Source organism: Paraphaeosphaeria sporulosa (assembly GCF_001642045.1).
Source record: "Paraphaeosphaeria sporulosa strain AP3s5-JAC2a unplaced genomic scaffold CC84scaffold_3, whole genome shotgun sequence".
Taxonomy (NCBI): Eukaryota; Fungi; Ascomycota; class Dothideomycetes; order Pleosporales; family Didymosphaeriaceae; genus Paraphaeosphaeria; species Paraphaeosphaeria sporulosa.
Window position 1 is genome coordinate 2,163,159 of NW_017253362.1, and position 14,119 is coordinate 2,177,277.

The 14,119-nt window shown below is 46.9% G+C and overlaps 2 protein-coding genes across 2 annotated transcripts; both read left to right on the forward strand.

Annotated features, from left to right (window-relative positions):
- Positions 1 to 7,793: 7,793 nt before the first annotated feature.
- On the forward strand, positions 7,794 to 9,459 carry CC84DRAFT_1203961 (uncharacterized protein; the record flags this gene model as incomplete). The annotated part of the gene is made up of 4 exons (XM_018181868.1): positions 7,794 to 8,051; positions 8,100 to 8,290; positions 8,474 to 9,186; positions 9,224 to 9,459. Exons 1-4 carry the CDS (start codon positions 7,818 to 7,820, stop codon positions 9,457 to 9,459), a joined length of 1,374 nt encoding a protein of 457 aa, XP_018039001.1. The 5' UTR covers positions 7,794 to 7,817.
- A 1,821-nt stretch (positions 9,460 to 11,280) lies between these two features.
- Positions 11,281 to 12,493, forward strand: CC84DRAFT_1162547 (uncharacterized protein). Its single transcript, XM_018178020.1, has one exon. It carries the CDS (start codon positions 11,337 to 11,339, stop codon positions 12,339 to 12,341), a length of 1,005 nt encoding a protein of 334 aa, XP_018039002.1. The 5' UTR covers positions 11,281 to 11,336; the 3' UTR covers positions 12,342 to 12,493.
- The last annotated feature ends 1,626 nt before the right edge of the window (positions 12,494 to 14,119 follow it).

The following is a 14,119-nucleotide window of genomic DNA, read 5'->3' on the forward strand; positions in this document are numbered from 1 at the left end:
GTTTAGATGCTCGAGTTGTATAATTTTAGCCTCTAAAATATAGAGTTGCTATAGGGCGCGAAGTTTGTTATATTTCTTTTCTATAGCTAGGATACGCTCTTCTAGTGATAGGGGAGGGCTAGAGTTATATATTAATTACTCCTTCTCTCTATATTTGATAAGAGGGTCTCCGCTTTCTAGGAGGGTTAGGGGTGAGGCCTACCCCTTACTGGCTATTTAAGTTGTCCTTGGAGCCATCCTCGGACTATTAGAGGTGAAGTATTATTATATAAGGTCTAACTATAGGTAATAGTATTTACTTTATACTAGGATTAATAGTGAAAGGATGACTTAATAGCATTAAGTAAATAATACTTAACTTCCCTAAAGCCGGTGTGCGGCATGGGGTATACGTAGCCAACTCACTTAATACACTAGGACTCTATTAGGCCTTAGCGCCATATACTATAATACTATAATGAACTTTGCAATCTACTTATTATACTTTTCCTACGATACGTATAGGCCAACTAAGGACTACCCACTATAATAGTCTCTAATAGAGGTAGCTAGTTCGTCTTAGTATTCTAGATAGAGCTCTATAGCCAATTAAAGATTATAGCACTATTATCCTTAGCGTATTACCCAGAGACTAATAGACAAATAGAAAACGTAAATATAGTAATAGAGTAGGTACTACATGCGTATATAAGCTATACGTAGGATAATTGGGTGGATTGGCTACCTATGGTATAGTTTGAAGCCAATAATATAGTATTAGAGTCTATATAGGCGTCACCCTTTCTAATCTACTATAGCTAGAATCCCTACATAGGGTTCGAGCCGCCCACTATAGTATCTAGGCCCTATAGATAGAGACTTAATGCAGCTACTACCAATCGTATAGTAGATAAGATGAAAGATATAGTAGATCTTATTTGCAAGGAACTAACCTGGACGCAAGCCTTACACTAGGAGTATATAAATTATACACGATAACTAGCACCTACCTATTAGATAGGTGATCGTGTCTGGCTAGACGCATAAAACCTAAGGACACAATAATGCTCTAAGAAGCTTAACTAGAAGAATATAGGCCTATATAAGATTAGTATAGTGGTCTCCTTACATACCTACAAACTAGAGCTACCTAAATTAATAAGGATACACCCTATATTCCATGTAAATCTACTCTAGCCAGTGGAGCCAGACAACACCTATCTACTAGGATAGTAGGTAGAGCCACCCGAACTAGTAATAGTTAATGCAAAACTAGAGTATTATATTAAGAGGATAGTTGACCTCCGTTTTAATTAACGCCGGAAACGACACGAATACCAGGTCAAGTGGACTGGATATAATGACCTAACCTAGGAGCCAGTAATCGACTTTGCTAACACCGCCGCTATAGAGGAGTACCATTAGAAGTACCCTAATAGAGAGGACCTAAATAGGTAGATTAGATAGCCGTCTAAAATAATATTAAACTAGACACCTACATAGATCCTCACAAGCTTAGACTATAAGAGAGGGAGGGACCTAATATTATGGTAACCTTAGAGGCTACCTAATAAGCATAGATATACTACTAGTAGTAGTATATCTTAGAGATATTACACGCTGGTAGCCAGTTAATAGATTATTAGATGGGTGGCCCGTCTGCTAGCTAATTAGTCAAAGTATGGCACTAGCCACCCTTAGCGAGGGCGTGTGACGAAGCGAGAAGATAGATCTATACTAGATAGGGGAGAGGACCTTTTCTCCTTATCTAACGTCTTGTACCTATACGTAGATACCGAACGCAGTATATTAATCTAGCCTACCTAGGCCTTAGACATCTTGCTTATTGCTCTCGTGACACATATATTAAGAAGATTATATTAGTTTTCTATAGGTCTCCTTATATAATAACGCGAGCCTTATACTTAAGGAAGTATCCATCCTTATCTAGTTTATATATAAACACCCATTTTATAGGGATCACTATGGCGCTTCTTACGACGTTTATTATCTTTTCCTATATTCCGTTCTATATATAGGTAGTCCATTCTATGTATACTACTTACTAGAATAGAGCTCCTAGAGGGTGTTTTTCCAAACCTCCCTATATTTTAGGTGGGCTCTATAGCTTATCTCTATACTTATGCACGTTATGCTTCGTATATAGAACTACTTTAATTACTATATTAATTATTGTGAGGTCTGCGTTTTATGGGGGCTTAAAGAACATTATAATATTATCTACTAAGCTCCCTAAGAGTAGTGTATTTATACCTTTATATTTAGGTGTATTCTTATATCCCTTATACTCTAGGGCGCTCCCTTAGAGCCTCCTACTACATCGCCCCTACTCTCCACTTATTTATTATGGTGTGGCGCTAGCCATACTATAAGCGAGTTACTACTCCTTAAGCTATTCACTTTACGCTGCTTCACCCAGCTCTAAGGGAACTCTTAAGCTGGTTTAATTAGCCGCGCTAGAGCTATTATACTCTTATAATCCCTATTTACCTATTCCCCCATCTCTATGGGAGCTACTAGGTTAATTACGTTCATTCCTACCACAGCTAGGACCCCTTTCCCTACGCGCCAACTCCAGCTCTAGAGTAGGCTTAGGGGAGATAAGGCCTATATATTTAGAGCTCATCATATAATCTCCCTATGGCTTACTAGCTAAGCTTGCCATCCATATTTCTATATTGCCACTATCTACTATAGTCGGCCGGCCAGCTTAACTATCAGCTTATTATAGTTCTATACCACTAAGCTATTACTTAGGCGCTTACTCTACATTAATAGATCCTTACTTATATAACTATACGCTCGCGTCTTCGTATTCGTCTACTAGAACCTCGTGTAGTAGGTGCATAAGCTTAATAGCTTCTTCTTTAGGAAGCTCTTTACGCTTCTCTCTATAGAAAAGACTCTTATTAAACGTTACGTTTTACGTGGTAATAACTTAGTCAAGCATAGGAACCTATATCCTATAGATATTTATAGTAATGTAGCCTACAAGATACCTAATATAAGCTCTTAGGTTCACTTTAAACCTACGCCTATTAAGTCCCACTACTTATCTTTTATTAAGTGGGTAGGCTTAACAGCTATATGCGTATACCCCACTCTAATTAGGTTATAAGTCCTTTATGCTGTGTACTAGATTTCTATTTTTCATATACTATTCCTCTATTACCTCGTTCGGCGAGCTCATATTATAAGCTTTTAAGGGGCTCCTATTATAAAGGTACGCTGCTGTGCTCACTACTTCTAGCCAGAGCTATAGAGGTAAGTTGGCGCCTATCCTCATCTTTATTAAGTATATAATTATTTCTTGCCCTACGTGCTCTACACCTCTATTTAGTTTATAGGTATATGGTAGAGCTAATATAATCTCTATACCTTACTCGTCTACCCACTCTTAGAAGTGCAATTTACCGCGCCAAGGGAGCATTATAGTATTATTATCCTACTGGATTCTTATAATTCGCACCCCGTATCTCCTTTCTATAAAGCGCTTAAGTGCCTATATAGTCTCTAGGATCTCCATCTAAGATTTTGACTAGAGCGTATACACGATTATTTATCTACTAAAGTTGCACTTTATAGCCATGAACCACTATTCTCCTAAGCGCCCTATGGGCATATCGAATAAGTCCCACTAGAGCTTCTAATATGGTCTTGGAGAATACTCTATTAGGCGTTATAAGATCACCTAAGCTGTATGTGTTATCGCGTAGTACTTATATTAAATACACGAGGTTCCTTTTATATGTACCCTACGTACCTTATATACTAGTGCTTGTAGAGCTTCTAGCCCTAGGTATCCTAATTACTAGTGCCATAGTTACTCGCTGTCTAAGCGTGGGTATGAAGTCTATGAGTTCCTAGGCAAACGTATCACGCTTATTATTACTGTGGTAGGCGTATAGGTGGAGATAGGGTTATATTTAATAAAAGTGAACTTATGAGCACGCTTAAGTGTTGCTAGAATAACATTCTTCTTAAGCGTTCCAATGCGCAGCGTGGTATCTAAACCTAATAGCCATACGCCTTTCTCATGTAGATAAGCTTTAGAAACAATATTAAGGTGAAATCCTTTTATAATAATAACTTTGGTAAGCTCTAGGTTCTCTATTTAAGCTCCTAGAGCTCCATTTAGAGCTCTTTTCATAATACGTTTCCCTATTCCTAGTATAACAAAAGCCTAGGTACCAGCTTCTATAGTGTGCTTCTCAAGGGCTTTTATAAACGTGCCAGGTTCTAGGAGCTATTCATCATTGACAAGGTGAACTATAGCCCTATTATTAAAGATAGTAGACCAGGATAGTAGGTGAGCATTAAAATCCATTATATAGTAAGCTCCTACTGTCTTTAACACATCTCATAGGAGCTGCGGATTAATAAGAGCTACTATAATTGCTCTAGGAAACTATCTACTAAGCTTATTTTTACTAGGTTCAATCTTATAACCTTTCTTTGCCAGTACTACACGTAGAGTATTAAACTAACTTACTAGGAGCTTCTTAATTAGCTCTATACGCGCGTCTTAACTAATTTTAAATCTCTTATTACCTACTACAGCTAGAACCAGTCAATATATAATTAGTTCCCACTAATGGGATCCATGTGCGTATAGGCATTTGTATAGCTTCCTACTCTTATCTCTAGGCTTATGCTAATTCTTTCCTTGCTCATCCCCAAGCGTTGCAAAGACTCTTGAGGTTATTAAGTACGTCCTATCTTCCTAAGTAAGTACTAAAAATACTCTTCTAAGCTCTATAAGCGTCATAGGTGTTCTACTAATAACTATATCTTAAATAAGTAATTGTTGCGCGTTGTGCGCCTAGTTAGGTACGAACTTTATAACTACGTTAAGAAAGTCTTGTGTAGTGAGTTGCCTAGTAACCTCCACAATTTTATATGAGCGTGCCTTCATATAGAGCACGTGCCATTCTCTTACCCATACCTCTAGAGATTGATTCCCCAGTCTAGTATTTTAGAGGTGCTCCTGGTATTGTACTCGTATATGATTTATGGTGCTCATTTCCGAAGGAGTAAGGTCACTCCAGAGCTTCCAGATAAGCGCCTAGAGCGTTAGAGTGCTGTACTCAACAAGCGCCATTATCGCTGGCGCAAGCAGTTCTAAGTCCACAGTTGCGTTTACCCAGTTCTATAGCTCTTGTGTGCGCGCTGTAGTCTCTTGCCATATATGCGATTCTGCCATGAAGCGCATATTCTCCAGCTCGTATTTAGCTTTGAAGTTGATCGGTAGTGGGTCCTCGGGGACCGCTGGAGGGCGCGGCTTAACTTCGTATGGAGCTGGGGAATCGATTCCGCGCGTGGAACTTGAACTGTATGTACCATGTTGGCCATGAAGCTCGGTCTCTTAGGATGATCTCCGTATGTGTGGCTGCGGTGCTCATTGTCGACATTTTGGTTTGTTAGAGCGGCTGAACTGCGTCCTAGAAGCTCATTTTGATCGTGTAGGGGGAGATGTCCTACGTCTCAAAGCGCCGGGCTCATAACTGTTGGAGGGAGCTTGGCAAGCAGTTCAGGGTGATCTATAGTATTATCACTGGAGTGTGGGAGAGAGCTCCCACGCTCCATATATAGAGATATTGCCAGGTCTAAGCGCAGAACTAGCCATATACGTATAGGAAGCTCCCTGAGCATACAAGGGAGCTCCGAAGAGGAGCTGCCCAATGGCGTTTCACGTCACAGAAATTAATATAGTAGATTGAATAGTATCTAACTATCCTTTTTATATATACGTGAGTTATATCTAGTCTCTCTACACCTTATGCAGCGCGCCAGAGCCTAGCAACTTACGCCTAATCGCTCTCCTCGTTAACGCTGCTCACGAGCAATCTGCTCGTCAGCCTCACGTTGAGCAAGTAGATCCTCTCCAGCTCCCTTTATTAAGACCCCACGCTACTATATTCGCTTTTTCTTACGCTGTTTACGCGCTAACGCTGCCTCGTTGGCTCTCTCAAGACTGGTGATCCGATCGCGCATGAGCTCAGCTGAGAGCATCATCACCTCAGCGCCCTTCTTGAGCTAATTAATTGCCTCAATAATCGAAGCTGGTGACGAGCTCCTATGCCGGCGGACGTGATCACGTATTAACGTTGATTGAGCCTCAAGCTCACGTGCGTTACTTGGCGTACGAGCCTCCCAGAGAGCCTCTGGTGAAGCACCTGGAGGTGTACGCAGCTGCACGTCAAGCTTTGATAGTACAACGTCTGGTTGGAGAGGCACAATGCCTGCGCCTTGAAAAGCTGAGCAGATATTAGTTGACGTGAACGATTGATTGAACGCTGCCTTAAGGGCTGGCAGAAACTCGAGCTTGGTGATATGGTTGATATAGTGGCCGATTAGACTCTCAACCTAATGGCTGTACGCACGCTTCAACGGCGAGAAGCAGCCAACATCAAGAGGCTGGAGTAGGTGCGATGAGTGAGGCGGCATGCAGAACGTGTAGATATTGTTCTCCTTGCAGAGCTCTTGAAACTCAAGAGAGTGATGGCTCTCATGGCCATCAAGGATAAGCAGGCGACGTGCACCAACAACGCGAGTCTTTGTATAAGCGTTGAAGTGCTTTAGCCACTCTAATCCTAGCTCATTGTTCGTCCAGCCGTTGTCGCTGACTGCGAATAGCCAGTCGCGTGGGATCTCTGCTTCCTCGTACCAGGCAGATAGATGATACTGGCCAGCAAAGATGAGGAATGGTGGGATTGACCAGCCAGCTGCGTTGATTGCAGCAACCAACGTTACCCATTCACGATCGCCTGGCTGGATAGCCTTTGGTCTTCCTCTTCTCTCTGTTACGACAAGCTGAGTCGTAATCTTGCCCATCATAAAGCCAGCCTCATCAAAGTTGTAGTCATCATCGCAGATGCCGTACTTGGCCTTTGTCTCCTCCACAAGCTCAAACCAGCTTCTGATCAACACAGGATCCTCACATAGAGCTCCCTGCCTATCGTACGCTCGATTGAAACGCGTCGTAAGACTGTCGGTACGCTTGACAAAGTTGCGCGGCCACTTCTGTCCAACCTGACCAGCGCCGCGCGCAGCTAGCAGCTTATCAGCCATATCACGTACAGCTGTGTACGTAGGCGCGAATCCACGGGCGTCTAAGTCGAGTATATGTTTGATAATCACCTCCTCTTCTAGCTGGGTGAGCTTCCTAGAGTTGGGCTGGCAATCGCGTCGAGCAGGTATACCAGCGCGTCCGCGGCGAATCGATCGTTCAGACACGCCGTAGATAGCGGCAGCTCTACGATTGCTCTGGACTTGATAGGAACAAATAGATGAGATAGCAAGCTGTATATCTGCTTCGTTTGGAGCTAATTGAGTGGTGTTACGTTGAGCCATTGTACGTTGAGATGAGAGAGGTGCGCAAAGTTGGTGGGGTGCGGCGCTCGCTTGCCTGCGGCGCTCGCTTGCCATACATAGTATGAAACTTGACCGGATGTTTTTGATCGTCGCTGCTTCATCAGGCCTAATTTCGCATTCGCTTGTGGCAAGCCTTACGCTTGACGTCACGACACACCCAGATCGCTTCTGGCCCCCTGCGCCCTTCAGCAACCTACCTATGGCAGCTCTAGATACCTACTGATAATTCCCTGCACATACCAATGCACTCTAGCAAGTCAAATGCGCGGGATCCATCGCTGCGCCTTGGTCCAGAGTCGCTAGAACGTAGGAGGATTTCGCACTCGCATACCTCGACACGTGATCCTGGCAATGCTGGGACCCCTGCTAATCAGAAGTATGTATAACAAGACTCACCCATATGTCTTCATCACTGGGAATGCACACCGAACCGTAAACCTATCATGGAAAAATCAATACTTTTACTGCACGTGCTCAACGTGGTCGTTGGCTGCCTTTGCATTACCATCCTCGGCCTCACAACGCATAGCATCGTGGTAAAAGACAGAATCAACGAACTTATTCCCGTCCGTGCCGACTCTATCGGCATTCGTATGCTGATGTGGGCTGGTTCTGGGGGCGTTGTCGATATGTTCCTCTTGCTGTGCCTCAGCGCGAAAGCCTTTCGCCGTCATCAAGTATGCATTCGAACCTGCAGAGATGTGATGGAATCTGACAAAATGCAGTTGGTCACAATCAGCACGCTTTATTGGAATATCGTTCTTTTTGTCGCAACGTTCATCGTTCTCAGGCCTTTGATCATCCTCGGCTACACATACTCTGAAAGCAGAAATTCCTTTACTCCGGAGAGATGGGCATGTGAATTAGGGACTAGCAGCGACGCGCGTTCCGTCTGCCATGAACTGCGAGCAGCACGGTATCTTCTTATTCCTGTTCTCGTCTTCGCTACCGGCGTGCTAACATCGGTTCTTTGCATGCGATTCAGGAGAGGCATACTCGCAACGGACCACCGGGCGGCAGAAGAGGCGCAGCAAAACCAAAAGGACACAATAAGAGAAAATTGGACTTGAATGCTTGTTGTTGGATGGTGGACTGACAGGCATCGCCAGGGGCATCGACCAGGACAGGCAATGCGGCGGGCAATCTCGATATCAAAGCGCAGTTGGAGAACCATTGCAGAGAGCTCGGACGAACCTTTTCCTGGTAACCGTAATTTCACGATCCTCCACCAAGGGCTAGTTGTGCCTCCCAAACGCGACTCGCGCGCGAACGTCAATGGTGGCTCGCGTGGGTGCCGAAGCCGATCAACAAGGGGAAGGGGAGGCCAGGTAGCAGCCCATGTGCGGGTTCAGATCCTGGCAGCGGCGCCCAGTCGCTTCTTCATCTTCTTCCGCCACCCCGGTCACGATGACAGCAACAATGTGCTTTTCAAGCTCCATGCGAGCGACACAATCTGCAGTCGCGATGGCGAGCCCGCACAGCCCAGGCGCCCAGGCCTCTACGCACAATTGGCACTGGACGCGTGCGCGATAATCGCAGACGATCGCACCGACGGCTGGCTCTCATCAGATCGCGACCCGGAACTCGCGCGTAACAACCGAGTTGCTGCCGGTAGCCCATTACATGCGCGCAGCTACTACTCCACCTCGAAGACAGCACCGGATCCGACTGTCCATATCCCATTGTCCCTTCGTTCCGCGAATGGCGCTTCCTCACGATCGCCTGCCTGCCCATTGGGCGCAGCTTTCATCTTTATCGAACACAACGTCAAACGCGACTTTCACGCCTTCCAAGCTTACCGCCGCTTTGACAGTACGTGACGGCTGCTGTCGGATAACCGGGCACAAAGAGGAGCTACAAGTTGCGCATATTGTGCCGCAAGTGGAACTGGACTGGTGGCAGGCAAACGACATGGCTCGCTATAACAATGGTATGGGCTACTCGTTAGATGAGACGGCCAATGTCATGCTCTTGCGGGCTGATCTCCACGAGTCAAAAGTCAGCGCTGAGCTGCTCTTCGTACGCTTCGCATGGACGCTGTTCCCGCTGCTCGGCGCATTCCTCTCGTGCAAGACCGCCGCTTGACTCTTCGGATTGCTGCCCACAATCAAATGCTCTCCCGTGGCTTCCTCTCAGCTGCTTATTGTGAACGGTTCTCTCAGCCGGCGAGCAGAAAGCGGTCACAGAGCCCGAAGAAACGCAACCCAGATGGAGATGTGCCTGATAGTGGACCTGTTGACGGTGTTGTCGTACACACTCGAGCTAACACACCTGCTTCCTTACCGAATCCCCGAAAACGTACAAACACAAGTGGCGACAACGACATTTTTCCGCAAGATCACTCGCGCGGACACACCAAACGGCGGAAACCATCACCTTGTCTTACTATATCATCACCATCAACAACCATGTCAACATCCTCATCGTCACCATCCCCATCATGCCCGACCGAGCCCTCCTCTCAACCCGAAAACGCAGAAGTACCCTGCATCATAGCATCCTCTCTCTCTCTCTCTCAGCATCCGCCATCTCCAAACTAGCCCAGCAGTGGTTAGGTAGTGAACGCCTCCGCTCTGATCCTGAACAATCCTGGATGCAGGATAACACCTGGGCTGAGCAAGTCTGGGCTGGCAAGAGCCTAACCGGTCATGAGGTTAAGCGCTGGCTGGAGCTGAGCGGATGCGAGACTGATGATTCAGACGCAGAGGACAAGCATGATGGTGGAGGGTAGTGTGCAAAGGTGGGGACCGGTTGTGAAAGGAGTGAGACGGGTTATGAGGCTGGAGAGGGTTGACTAGGACTGAAGTCGATATTGTCAGGGCTGTGTCGATAGACAGGCACGATAGCGAAAAAAGAATAGCTGTCTACTATTGCCTACAACAGACGAGACGTTTACGTCTACAATCTTCCTAAGCTCTCCTCATGCCTCAAGTGCAGTAAGCATGTCAAGCACCATTAACGGCTGGATCACGAGTTGACAAAGCGTTCTCATCACGACCCCTCGTCTTGCACGACCTCGCGCGCTTGAATATCTGCTTCACCTTACCCAATGTGTATCGTAGCTCCTCGCAGAGAGATGGAATTCATCGGAAACGTTGCAAGGAGAATCAGTGAAGGCATATCGATCGAAGATCTGAACGCCGAGTGCGTGTGCGCACATACTTTGAGGCATCGCAGCACCCAGCCATCGACTTACCACGGCCCAAGTCGCTCCATGGCGTCCATTACCTTGTCCCTGATAGCGTTCTTTGCCGCTGCGCGCCATCGTATGGCTCTGTCAGATTGCAGGCGATGCATCTTCCGCGGCACGATTCTCTCGCGCAATGGACTAATGCCGCGTCGACGCGATGATGTGCCCGCACGGCGCGGCTGCCCCGGCGACTGCAAATTTGACTACCTAACGTAGCGGGCTGAAGGTATTGTGTCGGCCCACATCGAGCGGATGCTCGAGTCAGTATCAGATGCGCTTTACCCGGGCGTGCATCATCATCGACTCTTCGGCGCTTCTCAGGGCTGGGTCGCGTGGTGCGGTGGCCATGGGCGAGGAGTTAGCGCGCTTGCGCTTCGGCAGGCGGGTGCGTTCGAGATGCGTGGGGCCGGGGGGCGATGGAGGAAGTCCCGCAATCCAAGAGGTGATATACGGTGATCCTGCGGGGAGAATATATTGGTATAGATGTGGGGACGTAGCCATGAAGAAAGGGGTGAGAGGGAAGTCGAGGCGGGCGGTTGTTTTTGTTCGGTAGGTTACAACCTTCAGCGTGACAGTTGGAGGCTGCGCTTAGTGGATGGCCTAACTTTATCTTGGACTGATGTGGTCAGCCTGAAAGCGGCGAATGACGTCACTGGTGGGGGTGGTTAGCGAGCTGTGTGAATAGCTATTCTACACTTATTATTTAATCATACTCACTTCAATTTGAAGACATTTATAATCATATTGCGACTATAAGACTTACATCACAAAGATGACCGAAACCTGGAAGGAAAGGCAACTAAAATGGCTCGCAATTGGACACGAGGTGCGTCGACGAGAAGTGGACTCGTCCATGGAGTTCGAAGAGTTTCCGGAGCCTGGATCCTCCCAAGTGGCCCTGCTACAAATCTTCACGGACACATTGGATGAAAACATTACGCCGGCAACGGCAGCAAAGCAGATCTCATACTGGGTGCTTTCAGTCCCAGATAATGATATCTGCTATGATATAAACACGGCCTATGCCAATATGATGGGCGTTTTGTTCTCAGCCACAAGTCAATTTTCATCCCAAAAAGACCTGGAGATTCTGGCAGATCTTACAGTTGAACTCGCAAATCAGCCTGATGCGTACAACAATAAAGAGAGACCATTAGAGTTCGAATCAAGTCATGTTGTGATTCTACCAGGAGAAAGGATCGTGGTCCCCTGCATTTCTGGAGGAGGGTTATGGTCTGGACTGCCGGATTTTGCATTCCGTGTGGGGGACGATCTCGAACGCGGGCCTCCTAACTTCTTACCGCTCTCTATACCTGGACGCAAGGACCAGCATCAGATGGATCGCCAAGCCGAAGAGAAGTACACGAACATTAACACATTCGCCGCTCTAATAGCAAAACAACACCCTCCAGAAGGATCCCCATTGTGCAGTTGTCTCCACTGCGCCTTCATAGTGTTCGCTTTTCTGGAGCACAGTCCTGGTACGGAGCGTGGAAAATGGTCGCACCTTGCAGTTCGAGCAGCGGCTACCTGGCTCGTTATTGCAGGCAAAGAATTAGTGAATCCAGGGCCGCCTTCTGGCGTGGCTGGATACATCTCTGGTAGTTTGTGGGAGGCTGAGGGCGGCACCAATACCGTGGATGTCAAACGGCTACGGTTCTGGAAAGAAAGGTTTCAACATTTCCGGGAATCTGGAAGACTTATAAGCCAAGAGGCTGTGGATTCCACGCACGATGCTGCGGCAGCGCTTGGTAGCTTGATCGTTGCACAAGGTTGAACAACTCGTGTGTATGTAGCCCTCTGAAACCATGTCTATCCATGTCACTATCGGCTCAAGGTTTCTTGTAACGGTTGAATGGCCAGATGTAGCTAGCCTACCCGAGATGAGACATCCCTTATAAGCGGGACGTCTCTGATTTCTAGTCGAACAACACAGTCAAGCCAGACGCTTTCTCCACCTGAAGAAACCGATACATTTTGCCGCGGATCAAGGATAATCGCAGCAGCGTACGCCGGGCTTTGAGATCCGTGACCTCGCAGTAGTACTTCGCCTTTTGACACGCCTGCTCGATGGCTACCCAAAAATGGCTTCCCGCCATGTGCCTCGCAGTAGTTGATCTTAAAGTCCTCGATATTCTCCATGAGGATCTTCAAAACAGGGACTACATCCGCAAAGCCACTCGCTGGTGCTTCGTTTGGCCTGGCTTCAAGCTACTTTGTAGCATCCTTAAAGGGCTCGAGGACCTCTACGATCTCGTTCTTACTAGCAGAGATAGTGATGAAGGTGTTGATAGGAACTAGTATACGATTGATGAAGCGACGTTGGAAGCTCTATTGAAACACTCCGCGCACGGACGCTCTCTCCATCCTGTTGCGACGAACGACGTCTCATTACTACTCAACAGGTTGATCAGGCCGTTTCAGAAATATATGGAGTTTCCACGGCGGCATGGAGATGGAGGTGAATCGTGGAGGTGGCAGGGTCTCCCTCCATGCCGATCACTGGTCCGAGTGCACTTCTACTCCCCGACACGCAAAAGACTCCCCACTCTGAGAGTTTCCTTCCTTCAAATCCTGCATACATCGTTTTCCAGACAAAATGTTTCTCCAAGGTCCCTCCTCCACAGAAAGTGATACGTCCTCAAAGAGTGGTAGTGACTACAGCATTGACGGTCACTGCGAGGGCGATGAGGTCGACAATGTGTCGGGCTTACCGTCGGACTCTCGGCAGAAAGATGTCAAGAACGCTTACATGGAACTGTATCTCCAACAATATGGTAAATATCTTACCTGAACCCGCTGTTTGTATAGGTTACTGATGCTTGTGTTAAGGAGGCAATGATTTTACGTTACCGGACACTCCGCCGGTCGTTTCTGACCGTTCCTACTCATCAGACTACTACCTGGGGTTGCAGATGGGCCTCAAACGTGGTTTTCAAGCAGGTTTTAAACCAGGTCACAAAGAGACCAGGGCTACTTATGACGCCATGGAGGCCAGAATGGATAAAGCTTGTGAAAGGGCTAGGATGCTCTTTGCACATTTGGAGCTGCAGAGTGGTCCAGATCTGCTAGATCCCAAGAGCGCAAATAAGCTTTTTGCAATACAGTGTAACGTACCTGGCAAGCGAGCGGCGCACCCCACCAACTTTTCACCACTTCATAGAAATCTATCTCAACAACAAGATAAAATAATAGAATATACGCATTATGCTAGATTAAGCTGCATCTCTAGTATCCTTCTTACATATTCGCGAGTTATGGCCAGTCTCCCTACAGCGCCTACAGCGCGCGGAAATGAAAGCCCGTCCCTAGGTTAGGGTTAGGCCAGGTCACCTAGAAAAAGTTTTCGCGATTAGGGCACCCAGCGACGCAGCGAGTGCACGCGATTCCAACAATCTCCTTCTTAAGGCCAGCGAGGTCGTGGCCGCGGTGCCATCGCGGTGGGAAGGGGGTGGAAGGAGGGGGGAAGGAGGGAGGGTATGCCAATTCCAGGCTAGTGGTAGCTAAGCAAGGTGCTAAACCCTAAGGAAGATAGCGCACTACCTCTTACCTTTA

What these genes read in the sequence shown, in the direction of transcription:
- CC84DRAFT_1162547 (XM_018178020.1), top strand. Translation starts at nt 11,337, where the DNA reads ATGACCGAAACCTGGAAGGAAAGGCAACTAAAATGGCTCGCAATTGGA.